Source organism: Bombus flavifrons, chromosome 5 (assembly GCF_040668555.2).
Source record: "Bombus flavifrons isolate JBK064 chromosome 5, iyBomFlav1_principal, whole genome shotgun sequence".
NCBI lineage: Eukaryota > Metazoa > Arthropoda > Insecta > Hymenoptera > Apidae > Bombus > Bombus flavifrons.
Genome location: NC_138446.1, coordinates 15922168 through 15942320, shown reverse-complemented (window position 1 = coordinate 15942320; position 20153 = coordinate 15922168). Strand labels below are relative to the sequence as shown.

The following is a 20153-nucleotide window of genomic DNA, read 5'->3' as shown; positions in this document are numbered from 1 at the left end:
GCGTTTCCGAATGAAATCGGTATCGAATCGCGTTTAATAGGTCGTCTGGTTGGTCATGCGCGCGGAACCAGGTCGCGTCGTTCGATATCTAAACGCGATCAATGGAAACGACGCCCGAAACGAACATGAAAATTGACTTGGCCTAGAAAATCGAGCGATGACGCGTCGAAACAGTCATCAGATGCAATCAGGGGCAAAGCGTAAAATCTATCTTCGATCTTTAAATCGATCAAATCGACTGCTTTATGCGAGTTTTATCTTCTTTCGTCCTTTAAATAGCGAAGAAGATACGAAAAGATGTAAGATCTTCTAAGGATCGTTGCGACTGTCGCGAGAGATGCATAAATCACGACCGAAGAAAAGAAGGTGCTAGGAGATGCTGTAAACGTACGTCATCTGGGAAGATCCTTTGCAAATTTTAAGGTGCAGAAGAGAAAGAAGTACCCTACAGGAGAGACAGAAGCAGAGGGAACGCAACCCTGTCGTGAATCGTTCGCGCGTGTACCATCGTATCGAGAGTACTTAAGTATGTACGCGTCCTCGTAGGGGCCAAGCCTCTTTCGCGGAACATCTCGACCCTGGACCACGTGTTCCACCATCCTTTCCCCTCCGAGCCAACTTGATTTGGCATTGTGATGCAAATTTACCGGGGATTCGTACTCGCGAGAATTCCTGCGAACCGACCTCGAGTGTCTTCCCCCGTTAAGCTAACAACCAGATGCTCGTTCTTCTTGCTTCGATCGATTCGCCGTCGTATCTGTCAACGTTCTATACTCCATCCATAATAAATAGCGACGTGGTTCTAACGGTACTTTACAAAATTACAAGCATTAACGGATAGAAAGAAGGAAGATCGCCGTTTTACACCTTCAACAAAGATCTCTAAAACGCTTAGCAAAGTCTCGGTTATATCTTAGAATCGGTTTTCCGATCGAAAGATGGATTATTTCGAAGTTTCGCGGAAAGCGCAAAAGGTACGGACTGTTTTCACGGATGGTGAAATACCGAATCAAGGAAAAATCGCGCGTTATCGCGTTCGCAGGACTGGAAGAACTTTTTCTAAGGAGAGTTCGTCGACCCAGCGAGCGGAGTTCAGCGAATTCTCGATCTCGCGTTCGACTCCCGCTGCTCGTTTTTGTAATGGGCAGAATACAAGCGTCCACCGGGGCTAAAGGGACATACGTACGTGTGCGAGCTCTGGCTTAATATTTGAATAACGCGCGTAGGTTTGACCCGGCCGAATCAACGACATATCGGCCCGGCCATAATCAGGCGACATTGTGCGCCGTAGATTATGGGGTAGAGAGAGAACGCGGCGACTCGCCGAGCCAGCCGCACGAATGTATAAGTAATGGAGTTACGGGACGACTCGTCCTCCCGAGGAGCACTCTCCAAGTCCGCTTTATTGGCTTGGTCGCGCGATCTTCGCACCTGTCGACTAAATCTTCCCCGAACCAGGCAAACTATGGCGAGTTTACCAACGGTAGAGTAGGTATATTTGGGCAATTGTCTGTAGCAGGTGATGGAGTTGTAATTCATAATTGAGTCGGACTCCAACTGTTTCTCAATTTCTCAATCTCATTGCTTAAGTTGGCGATTAACAATTAATTACAAGTTAAATTAAATTAATTACAAGGTAAATTTAAAAAATGGTGTTTGCAACATGGTCGCTCTTTTTTTTTTTTAATCTTTTAGTCAAGTTTTAAAGGGTAGTTTCGTTAGGTGTATTTTGTTGTATTACGTCGCGTTGTATTCTTACGCTTCCAATATATTTAACTGTACTCTTATCGTAACGTCGGAACTGCTTTATATTAGCATCTTTTCACTTTTTCAAAGATATCGCGATAGAAATTTCTAAAATAGAAAGCGATCTACGAGAAGCTCGCAGCGAATTCGCGAAGAGTAGTAGCCCATGAAAGAGGAGATAAGAAGCGGCGATTAGAAAAAGCGAAAGAGATTTCAGTAAAAAAAAATATCGAGTCTGGAGTAGAATTCGCGTAGAACGATGGCGATGTGGCGTATAACGGTGCACGTCGGGGAGCACTTAAATCATACCTCTCCTATTCTATGGCGGGCAAGAGGCGCTGGAGTGCGTGCACGTTTATCTGACACGTATCAAAGCGAAGGAATACGAACGAGAGATCGCGATCAAGAGAGCTCGTGTGCACAAAAGCGCATATTTCATACAAATCAGTTTAAGAGCCTATAGATTTAGCGAGACGAAAGTAAAGGGAAAGAAGAAAGGCGTAATTCAGCTCGCAGCTCTAGCGAATGGAACGAACCTTCTATCATAAATAGAATCATAGAAAAACACATAACGACACATAGAGCTGCGATATACTTAGAACGATAATATTCGTGATAACATTTGAAATTGCATTAGTACCGTAGCGTAACGCGAATATCGTAATATTGTAACGCATATAATTCCATATAATTGGTGCCAAAGATGATCTCGTTAAACGTTCCGGTTTCTCAATAAACGAACAATTGACTGTTCAAGTACTCGGTGCAATGTTCGCAGCAGCTATCTTGCAACTTCTACGTAGATTCTTAGATTCGTTTCAAAATTTAATTTAATATAATCGCGATGCTGTCGATGAGTTACGTATAACGCGCCTAATATACCCACGTAAAGTTTCTAGAAGCGTTCAAGCACTTTCGTGAGTTAGCGTGCATATGCCGTTACTTCGTCTATACTTCGCGATCGACATAGGATACACCGAATATCGAAATCAACTCGACAAACATCGTAACCCTGGACGTTACAATTTGGACGATCGGCAAAGACGAAGAAGAAGAGGCACGCTGATCTCCTATTCACCTACGGAGGCCTATGGTGTGCACACACCCGGCATCGTGTACGTACAAGCGCCGACAACGGCGACGTGTACACGGATGCTGACCGAGAGAGCATGTCCGGAGATAAATCTCGTTCTCGGTGATATTGCCCGGGGACTACCCGCGGTGGATCGTTCGCGCGATCGATGGATCATCGATCGGTACTCGGAGCCAGCGGGTGGGTGCAGCGTGCTGCTATGCGACTCGCTCGTGCAACACGTTTGCGCACGCGTATACTGCAACGTATATGCTTGTGGGACTTGCTCGTCGTCGCAAAAGATAACGGAAGATACGTGGGTGATGTTCGAGCCTCTCGGAAACCGAATCGATCGAATCCACTTTTCGATCTCGTTGTTCGAACCGAGCGTCGAAAAGCGTTTCGAAAGAAGCGGAGAAGCGTTTTTCGGAAGGTGAAACCGAAATCCATTCGTTGCTTTCGCCGGTCACGTAAGAAGATCACGACCGAGCTGCGGCTGAGAATTTTGATCGTCGGTTGCTCGTTTCGCATTCTGACTCGCGTGTTTTCGTAGTTTTACGAGTGGACGAGCCGCTGTTAAAAATGGATCGAACGACGTGGCATTACGGAACGAAATCTGTGAATTTGTAATAGTCGAAAGAAGTATGTTTGTAGCGAGTTCGTGAGGTTACTGTGAGAAGCGAGTGAAACCTTGGAAATTGCTGAGAAATTCCACAAAGATGTATAAACGCGTAACGACACAATAAAATGTAATTCACAATGATATTGAGTCAAATCTTTCGAAATCCTTTCCCATCTCGTGCTAAAAAGAAATCTTTACCCGGACCACGCAATACATGTAGCAGGATCGGAGCCAACGAGATTAATTAAAGCGTACAATTAATCGCGCGTCTTTTGTACTCTTTACTGATTCTCCGCGAAATAATTCCACGGCAGACGGTGTCTTAAAATTACGATAGGCTCGGCTCGATTCATCGAGCTCGGTAAAGGCCAAGACGAGCGTAGACTGACGGATTATCGTTTGGTCGATCGAGACGCCTCTCGACTCCCTAATGATCGGATCATCTGGCTCACCGAGCGAAGATTGAACGCGCCTAGAAGACGCGTGTAAGCGTCGCGGTCGAACGCGAAAGGAAAATACCTGGCTTGCTCGTAGGTGTTTGCAAACAATGGCGGGGAATCGTCTACGGCCGATTTCGACATGTGGTTGGAACGACGCTTGTAATACGACGCGAGCAGGGTGTGCCACAAATGAGCATACGCTCACCGGAAAAACGAAAAAGATGCAGCTGGATGGAGAGACATCGCGGTGTGACTCGTCATCGAACTACGTCGTCCAATTCCATCAAGGATACATCCTCCGTTTCTTTCTTCCATAATAGTAGCGCGCAGCTGTATTCGAACGATTGAAAAAGTTTATCGACATCGCCCGAACGATTTCAATTGGACAATAATCAAATCGATACGATGTACAGTACAATTCCTGTTCCACGAACTCCGATCTACATTTTACACTGTACATCGACGTGATACAAGATACCCCAGTGTATTTGATAAATATACTACTGTAGTATCGTAAACTATTAATAATAATTAGTTTATTAATAACAAATGGATTAAACAGAAAGCAATGGTTATTTAACATGAACTAATCGTAACAACGTATTATAATTAATTAACAGCTCTCGTCAACACAGATTCAACTCTCTCTCAACAACGCTAACAATACTATCTCGACAAAGCAATCCGCACTTTCTGACTTCTCAACTCATACTGCTGTTAATTCGTTTATGTCTCTTAGCAACTCTTTGTCTTTTGTCTGATATCTTTTGTTGAAGCCCCATCATGCACACGCTCAGCAATCGCTTGTTTACAATTCGCACGATACCCCCTAGGCCCCTCGTCCACGATACTACACTACGAACTCAAAATGTTGCGTCCGATTATTCTTTCCATAAACCATAATCTATCCCTCGAACGAGGTGATTATTAGCTGTGCAAATATAATTAGTCGGGATTCTAAGGACCCTAATTAAGGATCCTAATGAAGGATCAATGATCCTAAGGAACTGTCATAAAACTCAGCATTTGTATTTACCGTAAGGCCTTTAACTGTTATAAAATATATTTAAGTCGAGACGTTGCTTATCCTTATTGTTCCATCGGGTAAAAAATCGGAAGGTTGGGTTTTTTCCATATTCTACGGTCATTTGCACCTGCAAGCGAGCGGTGGTGGAGCGACCAACACCCAGCGATAGTTTTCCTCTGCGACAGCATCGTCACCGAACTTCATTGGTTTGTCTTTGGATCTTTGGATCAGTCAACATCTCTTAACTGGTTTTTCCTCCGTTGATCGACCAATGTTCCGACTGGTTTTCGTTCATTGATCAGTCATCAGTTGTAACTTACTATCCACGCGTCTCTGAGAATACGTCTGAACGCACGTCGCGTAACTATTTATATCTATCGAGATATGTATAACTTTATGTGCTAGACTAGGTTAGATGCGTAGTAGTAATACGTGTATGTGAATATCAGTGTGTGGAAGTATGTGCGCGGCGTCTAGAAAACAAATGAATGTAAACTGTTCAGTCGGTTAACCCCTTAACCTACGATTTACGTTCGAGAATTTTAGACCGATTTACGTTTGGCTCGATCATCGTACTACGGGCTATGCTCGTAGTTGTAGGTTAAGGGATTAACAGTGGGATATGGAAGAAAGCGCTGAGAGGCGTACAAGTGTGTATCGATGAATATCTTTGAAATCGTTTATCAAATAAATATATAACTATTCTAATATAAATTCTAAGTGTACATTTAGTGTTCCTGTACCATTATTTCGGCTATTAAGATCCAAAATTCTCAATAATATCTACAAAGTTGTTGGAATAAAGTACATACATTGTAACCTGTTGCTTCAGTGTTACGATCAGTCAACCATCTCTATTATCCTAAATAGGTGATCGACCAATTCGTGGCGTGGATTATCGAATCGTAACGAGAATTTACGACTCTCGTTGACGCGATCTGCCGCGAACGATCGAACGCAAAGAGAGCTAAAATACTGACAACGAAAGATCGATAAAAGAGACCTAGAAAAGTCGCTAATAAGAAGAAAAAGTTGGCGAAAGAGATGCTCCAAGTATTGGGAAAGAGACAACGACCATCTGTCTTCCGAACGTATCGCTATGGGAGTAACTGCGAAGATGATAAAAAGAAAAGCGAAAAAGGGCAGACGCAAGAGGAACGATAACGTATCGGTCGTAACGCGTTAAATGAAATGGGCCGCGGCTGGGCACGGAGGAGGCTTGTGTTCCAGGAAATATGAATGGCGCGGATAGGCATGCTCGTTACTTCTCTTTGCCGGCTCTCCGAGTCTCCCTTACTTCGTGTCCTGGCTCTTTCTCTTTTTCGCGTTAAGCTTCACCGTTCGGCTTTCTCTTTCTGCCGCGTTCAGCCGGCAAATATGTATCTCTCCGGTCAAGTTGCACGCGTCTGCGTGCGTGCCAACCCACGCAACAGAGACGGAGGCACCGGCGTCTAGATATATGACGCGACAATGAATCAGAACCGGAACCTTCGGCATTCCCGAGGGCCGTATTCTGCGTGGAACAAGGTCCCTGTCTACACCAAACGCCTGTTCAACGCGCCACCGATTCCACATCGCGTCACCAAACCCACGCAAAATTGTTTAGCGAAATTTCCAAAATCTCCGAAACACGGTATTCCGACACTAGCTGGAAACGCAATCGGAAGAAATCGTGAGAAACATTTCGCCCGACTGAAATAGCAAGAGCGAGATTTAAGAGTTAAGGCGAAACGTTTTCTCACGGTAAAATACCTAATGTCGAGGATCGAGTAGCTTAATAATAACATTTCAAAGAACGGCTGTGTCAATCATCTACGTTTTTGTCGTTAAAAAAATTCACGATAATCCGCCGGAAGTTCCGAAGTCGAGAAAAATTTGAAATTTGTAGTTCTTGTCCTCCAGGAAATTCTCTCGATCGTGATATCAAATATTTACGATGCCTCGACAAGCGACGCGTAGGTATGTGCGTCGTTCCTCGAGTATCCCATCCTGGCAGTTAGCATCGCGTGCAATAAAGAATGAAAATATAACGCGGATTAACGCGAGTTAGCCGACGGCCATGCGCAGCAACCGCTTCGCCATCTAATCCGCTCGATCGAATTAGAGCCAACGAAGACTTCATTCTCCGTTTCCGGTGCGGACCATTCTGCATGTATTATGTATAACGGCGGAGAGACAGAGAAAGAGAGAAAGAGAGAGACAGAGAGCAATGTACATACGATAGTCGTATCTCGTCAATTAGCGTAATTCGAATTAAGCATGTCCCGCGGTGCGATCGAGGATCGCGATCGAAGATCGTAAAGACCGTGGGGTGGTACGTGGAGCAACTAGATCGGTGCTAATACGCTCTTGGGCAGCCGTACCGCGTTCGAGATACCGATCGATTTTATCGAGTTCGAGGTACGGCAATGGAACCGTGCACCCGCGGCAGAAATCGATGGCGTTCATTGCGTAACGAGCCACTTACCGCAAATCAAACTAATAGCCAATAAAGTACAACGGGTCTAAAATCGTGTTCGCGTAAACCAGCCACACCTGGGATCCAGCAGGACTCTTTAATCGGCATCGTCCATCGGTCTTTTTAACGGTGCGATCGTTCGGTCCCTCCCGCGTTCCGCGCGCATCTTCACCAAAGTATCTGCATTCGATCCGTGTGGCCATCGATCGCGTTTCTCAAAACGTAATTCCACTGCAGCTTCCTTTAGTCAGGAAAAAATCGATCTTCCTAGTACTGGTCGTTGCTTTCCGAATGGTACGAGGCAGCCTACGAGTCTCTCTGTCTGTCTGTCTGTCTGTCTGTCTCTCTCTCTCTCTCTCTCTTTCTATGCCTCTCAGAGGATAACGAATGGAACGGATAGTTCACGGGGGTTAAGCTATTCGATTGGCTGTAAAGCATCGTAAATGCCGAGATACGAAATACGGAATGCCGATCTGTTAAACGCGATTAGAGTGTGATTCGACACCGCGAGACGGCCGCGTAAGTACGCAAGCGAGGATGTGAAATATAGATAAGCCTTGTATAATCGGCATAATTAATAAACAGAGAGGTTGAAGTGGTCGAGCCCCGGAACAATAATAGACAGCCTAGGTATGCGGTAAAATCGATACCGCGAATAACAAGCCGATGAGTAAGCCGTCTCGTATCGGAACTCGTTCTGCTCGCGACAACCGAACGTAGAGCTACGATCGACGATTTTCACTGGTCGATGATTTAATCGTGCTGACTCGAGAGATAGCGCACGTACAAATGTCGTGGACGTACCTGAGCGCACGAGGGACGTGTCCGCCAACGAATCGCGATCTAAACGCCAGGGCATCGTTCCTTCTTCCGTTCTCTTTCGAATTTTTCTTGGAACTACGAAACAATGGTCCCCTGCGATGCGATTAGAGAAGCTCCAAGAACGATACCATGGAGCGGAGAAGCCGTCATTCGAACATTTCGTGCGCTACGTTGGTTAACTCGGTAACGGTACCTTGGATACTTCGAACGTGAACGCTCACGGGTTGTAATTTTGCCGAGCATGCATGTCGAACGTCGCGTTCACCGGCCGAAAATAATATTTCGTCGGGAGTAGCAATTAATCCGGCACGAGAGTCCAGAGGAATGCGGTTCTGCATCGCCAGACGTCCGTACGAAGCGTTAATTAAGATATATACGCAAATTTCTGGCGATAAACGTTCGATATCGACCATCTACGAGATTCAGGCTCGATGAAAGATGTTTCGTCGACGCTGATTAAGCGCAATCGTATCGGGCAAAGACGAAAAAAGTAAGAGGTACTATCGAGCAGGTCGAGCATTTCATTTCTCGCAAACGCAAGCCCTTTAAATCGTTCGTCTTACGAGATTCAAGCGAGGATACGACTAATCGATCGGATGCCTGTAAAAAGGAACAATCGTATAATACTTAATTATCAGAGATTTTGTGCGATGTCATGTAAGAGTAAAAACGTAACGATAGAAAGCGGTTCGATTTTTAAAAGAATCACTAGGCTAAGAGGTTAATAGAGTAGTCACCACTATAAAAAAAACGGCACGCAATCTCGATTTCCCTCGACTATTTCTTCGTCCGTTTTAATCGTGTCTTTTAGGCTACTATAAAGCTCGTTTTCAGCCACTTTGTCCGTGGCGCGACGTTAATTCTCCTTTTAACCTGAACCTCGCGTTCTTCGGGTCGAGGATCTCTGACATCGGGCCGACAATCATGACTAGAACAACGAGCAAAGAGGAAGAGCGAAAAGGAGACACGACGAGGCGACTTAATGTCGAGGTCGTTAAGACCTCGTTTTCACTGCATTACAGCCGGCCAGCGTACAACGGTGACTCGCGCCCCTTTTCCGCCTTTTCGTTACGCAGTTACTGACCCTTCCACGTTCATTGTTCCCTCCATTTAGGTGAAAGCATCTGGCCAATGACTCGTTCAACAAGAACGCGCGTCCTTCGACCAGTGTTGGTACGTTCCTTTACACCAGCCAATTAGCGATTATCGGTAATCGATGATTAAATTAACGTTAACCGATGAAAAATCACACCACGGAAGATTTAAAAATTTTTCCTTAGAAGGAAGATCGTAACGTTAAATTTATTACGGACTCAGACCTTTCCACTCTATTCCTTTAGTTACATCTTTTATGCTCTAAAAAATACCGTCCGTCACTGTAGACACGAAAACAGCCGTGAAAAGAACGTACATACAGAGTTCGTACAATACGGAAACATGTAGAGAATATTGAACAAATTTTTATTTCAATTTTATTTCTGCCGAATTTCCACAAACATCCGCCGTCTAATTACAGTATTTATAATAAATGCTAATATTATTCCTAGGCAATATCATATTCACAAGAATATTACGCAGTGTTGTTTATTTGTCAAGTTTTAGCATCGAGTTTTAGCGCACGAGATCGAACTTTACGTCATCGATGAGGATATTCGTGGCAACCTTTCTATGCTCGATCGATTACTCGCGATCGCTTCGAACAAGCCTAAGCGACGCGATATACCATCGAACCATGGTATCTTTCTTTCATTCATGCGCCATCCTCGATATCATCATCTCGCATCGTGCATCGCGAAGCATATCGAGGAAAATGCGTCGCGATTGCGAGGCGAAGAGTTTCGCACGAAACTCGTGTGAGACCGGAGAATTGAATTATGGGAGCACGCCTCGACACGATACAATCTGATTCCATAATGAAAGAATGCTCTATGATGTTGCGTTTTCTAACGGCCTGTGTCGGCCAATTACCATCGAAACGCCCTGCCTGGATCGATATCGCGTTATTCCGTGGTCTATGAACCGAGAATTACAGAGAAAGTTCGATAAACTTGGATATTGCAGAATATAAATACGAGTCTTCTTCATTCATGGTCACAGAAAGAAGGAATTCTTTTATTGGATCGACAACCAAGTGATTGCGGATTTTGTCAATACCATCTAATGACAAAATCCGCGATCACTCGGTTGTCAACCCAATACAAGAGCTCTTCTTCATTTTTAATTTCGTTCCGACTACTTGTTTCGTGACATTCTACGAAACGAAACGAGGAAATATTTTTGTCCGGCACCGTCTGTTTTACTTAATTTTACGGTCGATGGATAAAACGAAAGTTACGCTCCGATCATGAACGAAGATCTTTGTCATAGGAACGATATTATCGTGCGAAGTTGAAACGCGTGCTCGATTAACCGTCTGTCGTCCATGAAGTCCCGTAAACGAAGAAAAGGAGAAAACGCCGTGTTCTTATCGAACGCGCTAAATCTAGCTACGATCGAAACGACGACATTTCTCGTGGATTCCCAGCGAGATAGTCCTAAAGCCGTTTTCGTTTTCTACCTGTGTACGTACGTACGTACGTACGTATATCACGATTGCATCGTGGCTCATTTTCTAACGAAACTGTTAAGCTGTTTAAACATTCCGAGAGAGAAGAAGAGAAAAATGAACTGCAAGGAGAAACAAAGTTAACGAACGGGCGTATATAAATATAAAGCAACGTTCGGTAACCGGTAACTATATTAATTACTGCGAATAACTGGATCGCATCGGGAACAAAACAAACGAATTCACCACGCTTCCTCGGCCGTGTGCAGCGCTTTTAACGAGACAGAGCGGGAGAAAGAGCAGGGAAGAGAGAGGAATTACAGTGAAAGAAGGGAATTGTCTCGAATCTAATTGCGATCATTAACGCGGCTATATTTCCCTGAGAGGTAACGATCCCGCTCGGGCAACATTAGACAGCAGCAAGTGGCAACCGCGAAAACGTTCTCCGGTTTCTTTTTCCTCGGTGTAAGGCGTGTCGTCTTAGCGACGAGATGCGATTACCTTCGTTAACGAAACGATCTGGCCGTGAACGAACGATAGTTTTGGGCCAGTGAATTCGCGCACGCCCTAATAGCCAGGTGTAACGAGACGATTCATCGCTTTGATATTTCATTCGCCACGCGCTGTTACGACCGCGAGAGTGGAAGTTGAGAAAAACTGAAAACAACGAAATGAAAAGCCTGGCGGGAGAGAGCCTGAGAAAGAACGACACGGTTGAAAAGCGTGAATTCACCATCGATTTACATTTTCTACGTACACTTCCACTTAATGGCACGCTAATTACAGCCTCCTATCGCTCAGTTTTCATCGTTATTTTTCCATCTGGCCGTGTAAATTACGGGCAACTAGCGACGTTTTAATCCGCTTCCGAGAAGCTTCCATCGAAATGTGCCAAAGAGCAAGATTCGAGTATCGTTGCGCGTTGTTTCGCGAAACCACCGCACGTTTTCCTCGACGTGTTTACACTCTGATAACGCTACTAATGTCACGGCTCGTTTAATTATTCATGCGCGTATACGGCGGCGTTTCATCGATCAAACTGCAAACGAGAAGGAACAGAGGCGAGGGGAAACGCCGTGCGAAAAATCGCTGGCGCGCCAAGACGCGAACGATTTCGAAGAATCGCGTAAAAAAAGGGCATTCGGTGAATCGGTTTGTTCGAACTATCTCACGAGATATCGCAAAGATCTTCGGAGGGGCCAGGAGTAGAAGAGTTAATTGCAGAAAAAAGTCCAAGTAATTAGGATAACGATCGAGCGCGTCAAAAGCTTCCTGCTCGCGCGTTCCGGACACCTCCGGTTCGTATATATTCGTGAGTATTTTATTAGCTTGTTTCCCCTCCTCTGTCTCAATCGGGCATTTACATCTAAACAACGTTCTCAACGAGAGAATCTAGCATCTTCTAGGAAGGATCAAGGACAGGTGGAAGGAACGAGCAACGACGATCAAAGAATGTCACGGTCAAAACGTTTCGAGAGACCTCTCGTCTTTTTTGCCATCAACAAGACTCGTTTTTCTACGAAATCTGCTGGCCCTCGGGAATGGTGCAGCGTGTCGTAACTCCTTTGGCCCTGTGGACGTTAAGGGATGCAGAAGAAAGCGAAGATTACAGAGCGGTTCCCTCGAGAGAGAGAAAAAGAGAGAGAGAGAGAGAGAGAGACGATACTTGGTATCTCTCGTAAAGAACGAAACCGATGGCCAAACACCCCCGTCGGGATTTTCATATTCACAATTAGCATGTTCTCTGCCTCGTCTTTTCGAATTCGTCCGAACAATGGCAGGGACACCCGCGGTGAACTGGCTCGTTTCATTGGACAAAAAGCAACGCGGATTTTTGGCAAATAAAAACGCGAGTCGAAACCCGCCGCGTGTTCCGCTAATCCCTTTTGACTGTGATGTATTCGAAATTGATGGCTCCTGTCGTCATTCGTTTCGCGTTTAGGCGATCTCGCGCGTAAATCTTTCGAAGAAAACGCATCGGTCAAGCTGGTAATTTCGTTTAATCTTTGGACGCGAAAGGGAGGTTCGACGAAAGAGAGTTTACGAATTTTCAAAGTTTTTCTGAACGCCAGATACAGGTTGTTGCGGTAACGATCTCTCACGGGTACGCCGTTCCACGCCGGTATGGCGAACGAAAACGAGGTTTGATTCAGAGTTTCGGAATGCGCGCGGTTCGTGCTAAGCCTCCGGGCCAACGAGCTTCCTCGCAAGGTTGCTTTCCAATCAACGAGGAATTTCAGTCGGTCTACCCTGGCACCGGTTTCTAACGACCAAAATCTTACACTCGATCGCAGCACAGCTACGTACTCAGTCTCTTTCGTACTCTTAAACGTAATATTCGCAACAACTATCGATGACATTAAGATCGCCGAATCGGCGAAATCTCTTCAAATTTTTTATCCAACTTCTTTCCATCCATTCGACTGATTCACAAATATCGAACGTAAGTGCCAGTGTATTTCGTTTATTCGATGGGATAAATACGGTCTGGGTAATGTTGGAAGGTGGTTCAAGGCCTTGCCGCGTTCAAGGACCCCTGGGTGTGGATGCTGCGGAGGCGCGCGAACAAAAAATCGACCAAACGTTCACGCGAGCCGATGTTGAGGATATTCGGCTACCGTGCTCCATCACGTCCGATCGTCGATGTTATCTGATCGAGAGAGGCGGCCTGGGACTTCCTTGTGTTTCGCGGAGAGAGAGAGAGAGAGAGAGAGAGAGAGAGAGAGAGAACCGGAGCCCTGCGAGCTCAGCGATTTAACTAGATGCGCCCAGGCAGATCCCTATCTGCCGCGATTGCAAGAGTCGTTGCTGCTCGACAAGAGCTCCGCTGCCTTCTCTCGTCTCCTCTCGCGTTCGGCTAAAGGGGAGCGAGGTAGTCGTTAAGGGCTGCGCGCGTACCACCAGGAGTTACATAGCGCTAACGCGTTCGACGAGATCCATCTTCTTTCTTTTTCCGTGCGAAATTAATGGCACTTGGCGTACCCTCGCGAAACAGCGGGCGAAAAGAAAAAAGGGGAATGTCTGCTCGGGGAACACCAAGTTGACGAAGGTTAGCTACGCTGCAACCCGGCTTGGAGAAGGGGAAAGAACGACGAAAGTCTTGTCGTCGTTAAGAGTTAAGAGTCGCTCGAATTACGAACATTTGGCAACGTCCGCTTTTACTGGCCGGCTTAATACCCCCCGTTGCACACGCATCCTATATAGACGCGAGTGCACGTGTGTGGCGCCGGCCAGAGAAACGCACAAAAGCCTGTCGGTGGGCCTTCGTCGTTCAAATACCGAGTCGTTAAAACCGTGCAATTTCGTCGAATTACGAATCGCGCCGCACCACCGCGGACGACATTTAATGGCCGCTATGCGCACCGAACCCGCCCCGTCCGCGTGCACCGCCGTTCCTTCTACCCACAATTTCGCGACCCACTGCTCGCCGCTTTACGGAGAGAGCACAATTTGCTCAAGTTACGAACGAGCCACGCTATTGCATTACGCTCGGTGAAAGCTGCCGATTTTACGATCATCCTTTTTCTGCGCTGCAGTTCGAAGTACGCTTCTTCATCACCGGCCAGGAAACACGTGCAAGGAACCCGCGAGATGCGCGCAATTTTCGTTATACGGTATCGTAGTTGCATTCCTGTACCATCGGACAGATGTACGTCGAGAAGAATTTTTGGAAGTATTCGACCAATAAAGCTTCTCAGAAACCAAAGAATATAGAAACTCCACTTTTTCTCGGGAAACAAACGATTTACATCGATAAGATGACACGGATAACAGGACATTCTAAGGTAAATTTTAACAAATTTCTTCTCTTACAGATATACGTCCTATGGCCTCCATCCTTCGCAATCTCAGCTACCACCAGCTTTCTTTCCTTTCTTTAATTACCACGATACAACACACTTTGCGTAATACAGCGGAAATTGTGGTCAAACGAGATGTAAGCCCGTTGGAAAGCAATCGGAGCGACACATTCCCAATCGTGCTTCAAATTGAAACACCGAAGGAAGACGAGAAGCGAGATCGATTACCTTCTTGATCGGTTTCACTGTGGAAGCCAGAGAACGCGTTCAGATAACTCGAACCAGTTCGAACAATTCCCTCGTAATTCCGAATATACGTATGCACGTCGATATTTGAAATAGCTAGAAATCCATATTATAGGTAGAGAAGGATGGAAACATTCGCGGTTGAAAATAGCCGATAATCGCGAGTCAACTTACAAGTCGATCCGTTCCAACGCGAAGTAAACACACGAGGCAAGCGAGAAATTCCGCTCGCTCGGTGAATTCTTTTTTTTTTTCTTCGAGCTATCCGGTGTTCCGGTTACGCGATGGAACGAGCGTGCCACGGATACGAGGAAGTAATGGCCGCAACATTTCGACGCGCGGCGAAATAAAAAGTCATTAACGCTTGCCTACATAACCAGGCGCGCGGATTACGCGAAACTCGCGAGTACGGGAACACGAGACCATAGTAAAAACAGCCGTTTAAAAACTGGTATTACGTTGCGATGCAATTATGTAATCAGGTTGCGGCACGTACATCGTCAGGTTTCCAATCGTATTTAATTAAAAACTATCGGCGAGAAACAACGCACGGGCCCCGCGACTCCGACTAATCGATTCCAGCCGCAACCTAATATCCCAATTTTCCACGAGCCGCGAGACAGGTCACGGTTTCTGTCCCAGTTTCGGCATGGAAAACGGTGAAACCTGTTTTCGATTAAAGTCGTAGAGCTGTAGAGCGTTATCGGCGATAAAAACATCAGACGCGGCTTAGAAACCACTTACGTCTACCGTCGTTCGACTGTTCTGTGTTTACTATCGTTCTCGAATTCGTGGAATAACGCGAGACAGAAATTCCTGCTAGTTACTCTACTAGAACACCTCCGTTCGTACTTCTAATCCTTACAAGAGATACTTGCACGTTGTTTATTTATCTTTTGTTTCGTGATTTCTCTGCTCGCTTAAGCGATATTCGTGTAAACATAGCGTACGCAAAGCGCGTAATTTTGTTCGCTTGGTTCATTACGTTGAACCATTCATAGTAACGAATTCCTAATCGTTTTAAACGGCGCTTAAACATCCTCGATATTTTAAATATCGATCTAGAAACGATTAGAAATATCGTAGAATCCGTCTTCGTCTAATTCTGTCCCTAAAACCCACGAACGCCACGAATCTGGTATTATAAAACAAGGGATTAATCGCTAAATGTACGTTCCTATGACCGGTTAAATTAAAGAAATTCCATCGAACAACGCGAATCGTCTCGATGATGACGCATCGAAGGAATTTCGACGTTACCTTGCTTAATTACATTACGCAACGAACAACGCCGCTCGTGAATTCCAGGTATCGTAATCCCATAAAATGTACGTATCAGCTTGGCGAAAATATTCGAAGGGAACAATGGGACTCACCTCTTTCATGCCATCGAGCCTACCGAGGCTCTTGGTACCCCGAAGCGGCGGAAACGCGGCGTCGTGCCATCCGGAGTTGCACATCTGCACTTGCTCCGAATGCACGTTCAAAGCTCGCGCCCTGCTCTTGCTCTTGCGCTTGTCCAGCAGATGCTTCGCCCTGGATTTGCGGACTGGCGCGGCCGGATCATCCTCCGGATCGCTCTGCACCTCCCAACGCGACGGAGATTTAAAACGACGTCGAGGACTCGTCGGTGAGGTCACCGGCGAGGTGAGCCTCTGGACGAGGGTGCCGAACATGGTCATCATTCGACCTGCTTTAACACCGACGTAACGATCAACGATACTTCACTCCGACTTGGACATCGTGGTATCGAGCTGTGCGCGCCTCGTCCTTCGATAACGTGGTTCAGCTCATGCCAGCACACGATTCGTGTTCTTCCACGGGGAGAAGAGTATACAACACTCTCTGTCACTCGGTGGTTCGCGCGAAATCCACAGGTGGTTCCCGGAACGGATACGCGGTGCACACCGAGTGTATACACTCGTGCCTCGCGTGCCAATACACAGCTTTCTGTTTGTCGATGGACGATGCCGGTAGGAACGGAGCAAAACACCGTGGTTCACTTGAAACTGTAACGCGTGGATAGAGCAGTGGAAGAAACGAAAACGCGAGATAAGAAGCGATAGAAAAAACCGGTCACTGTTTACTATCACACGATTTTTATTACGCCGTAGGTAGATAGGTTCAAGAGCTCGTGTATGTAACTTGTCTGTCTGTCTCTCCCTCTCTCTCTCTCTTTCTTTCTTTTTCTCTCAGTCTGGATCTTGGTTGATCCTACGCGAGACGTTGCACGTTTGTTTTTCCGTGCGTACGCGAATTGAACGCAGACAGATACCGTTTCAGGTACCTGTGTTCTACAGCACGTTTCACCGATCGAGCAGAAAAGTAGTGGCCTACGGGGAAGCGACGTGTCAGAGGGCCGGATCGACTTGAAACCAGGCACAGGTATTTGCCTTCGGGCGTGCAGCGCTCTCTCGCAAACACGGTCCGCGTTTAAAGCGGTAGTCTACGTGCACCGTTTCTTTCCTATACGGTTCGCGGTTTCCAGTGTTACTCGCCGTTCGCTAGACGGCCTTCCCTCGTACTATGTTCCAACGATCGGAACGAGACGCGAAAGAACGCACAACCGTGTTACCGAAACGTGACAACAAAACACGAGATACGTTCGAGACAGAGATTGAACGTAAACGCGACGCGAAACATACACGCCACGAGCACCGATCACTGGCTACGTGCGGAATCGAACTGGTCGCGCGGAGACTGCGTCTGCCGACCGGTTGGCCTCGCTCTTACGAAAATGCCCGAGTACGGACGAACTCGAACGAACCGGATCGAAGTTGCACGATCCGCGACGGCGAGACGCGAGACCGAGTCACCGGTTACCATGGCGATCGGGACTTATTCCCCGTTGGGCCTTACACGTCGTTCGTACCTCACTGGGGAAACCGAACCAACCGAACCGAGCGCCGATAAAGGGTTCCTCCGTACGTTTTCCATGCCTAATTTTCTCTTATATTTCACGTTACTTTCCCACGGAGCACTTTATCATCGTTTCGTCCAACGATCGGAGATCTAAACGTCAACCGTATATGTGGTTGTTGTTACTCGGCAATCGCTAAAGAAACACGCGGTATTTATTCCGTTGGATCGTGGAAGATCGTAACGGATTACGAACGAGATAAATAACGACGTACCGATTGATTTTACATGATTTCGAAGGATTCGATATCGGAGATGTACAGAGGCTGGGATGCGCCGCAGGGTGCATCGTACTCTATTTGCAACCGGCGGAACGTGTCCCGCCGTAACGGTCTCGGTAACGATAAAACGAATTGATAATGCCTGACCCCGGAATGAATTCCTGTTTCTAGGCGTCAACCGGCTAATTAATGGCACGATGACTGGTTCTCGGTTGCTTCGCGGTGATATTCTTGCATGTCGGACGCGATAAATGGGGAGTAGTCGTGCGGAACATGGCGAGAAGTTGCCGGGATGTCGTGGAACGCCAGCTTCCACGAAGACTCGTCGGTTGAAAGCACGAGAGAGGCGAAAATGAGAGCTCGATAAGCGGCAAAGGGACACCGACCGATCCCGGCTTTTAATCGATGGACACAGGGTTAATCGCGCGTCCAGACTCCCGATGATTTTCATCGAGCTTCGACGCATCGCGATCTACCCTACCCGGTAATCAAGCGAAGAGGCACGCTCGTGATACTTCGTTGCTTTCAAGGACAACGAAGCCTGACGCGAATTAAGAACGAACGCAACGTGCCTTCTTCTTGCTTGAACGATATCATTAGAGTAAGATCCCGTCAAAAGTTCAATTATTCTCGCGTCTATATACGGTGATACTGGGAAGTTGATTAATCGTGTCAGAAGCCCACTCGGTAATTATTACGCGGACGCGTAATTAGCGCGAATCGTCCGATACCAGGTTCATCCTCCGTTCCGTGTCCTTATCTTGTGGCAACGGTATCCGTGAGAATCTGAGTTACGCGAGGCAAACCGATTCAGATTCGTCCCTCTGTAACGAGCGCGTGATCCATGATGCAGCTCGAAACGTGTGCGGTTAGTCGCGTTAGTTTCTTCTCGCGCATCTCTCGTCTTCATCGTCTCTCGTCTTGTCTCGTCGAGTCGAGTCGAGTCGTGTCGAGTCTCCTCTCGACTCGTCTCGCGGAAGTCTGCTCGTCCTACATCGCGATTCACCTATGCGATAAAACGTAAGAGGCGTGTAACTAGAAGTACGCGTTATCCTACTCGGCTACCTGTTGAATATATCCTTGCTCGTATGAAATAATTAATCGTGTCTCGTCCAAAATCTCGGTGATTACTCTTGCAGACGTCCTCGGTTAGTTTACCAGCGAAAGGAGGAATAAAGTAGCGGCAAGAAAGGAGCAAGAAAGCGAGAAGGAAAAATTCGTCCAAGTTTCTCGACGTACGGAATCTTCGTTCGTAGGATCGCGCTTCTTGTCGCTGAAGGCTTAAATTTCAAGACCGCGACAGGTGCAAAGGCTGAATAAATCCCAGCTATCGTGGAATCGCGTCAGTCTGCGGTCGTGGCTGACTTTTTTACACATTCTTTTTCTCGCTTTCGTAGGCCTCGATTTATGCCCGTCATTGCGAAGTAAAAGTACGAGATTCAGGATATTCGGTGCGAGTTTGCCAGTACGTGCGACTGAAACGTGCCACGTGTCTACCTATTGTTCGTAGTTTCGTGTTCCATCGCGCCTCCTCCACGTTTCTACGTTGCACACTCTCGAGAGCGAATCTGGAGCACGCCGCTAGAAGAAACACGTAGTGCCCGCCTAGAATCGAAGATAACGTCAAAGCGCCATAAATATCCGATTAGATCAGGTCGCTGGGCGCATTCCTCTTCCACCAGTCATAATCCGAAAAATAAATCCTACACGCGTAAGTTTACGTAATGCTTCCTCCCTCGTGTTCTACAGCGGCTACAAAAGGTATTGGTACGTACGGACAACCGACAATGAGGCTCACGATTAAAATGCATCGTATACATCCAGAAAACCGAGTCATGTTGCTCGGTCGAGTTTCTCAGCACTAAAACTGGAATGCCAAAACTGCGTGGCCACGGAGATCCTCCGCGTAATAAATCCATGTTATCAGGAAGAAATCGCGGTAAGTTTTTTCAGCCAGTCATTTTTTCAACCCTCCGACCAACGCAACGTCCTTTCGGAACGCGGAAAGTTCTTCAGCGCCGCGCGAAACGATCTCGAACTCAACGAACCGAGCACACGCGAATGTTTTGCGCGCAAGCAGCGTCCAGGATACGGTTCATAATCGAAACTTTGGCCGCGATATTTGCATCCGACCCGATCCGCCTCGCGTTTCACCGCGTCATAGCCGAGAGGACCGATCGAATTGAATTTTCTGCAGAAAGAAAAAAATCGTCGGTCGATCTACCGTGACTGATC

At 46.7% G+C, this 20153-nt stretch overlaps 1 protein-coding gene across 3 annotated transcripts in view; it reads right to left on the bottom strand.

The window, feature by feature from the left end:
* The window catches only part of LOC138179703 (rho GTPase-activating protein 20), a 182152-nt gene that overhangs the window by 82829 nt on the left and 79170 nt on the right, over nt 1-20153 (bottom strand). Inside the window, exon 1 of one of the 3 annotated variants that reach the window (XM_069112776.1) lies at nt 16155-17472. The exons of the other annotated variants lie outside the window; for them this stretch is intronic. Coding sequence (XP_068968877.1) covers nt 16155-16463 — 309 coding nt within the window. The 5' untranslated portion in view covers nt 16464-17472. Of the gene's footprint in view, nt 1-16154; nt 17473-20153 lie in introns of those variants that run through there. 3 annotated transcript variants of the gene reach the window in all.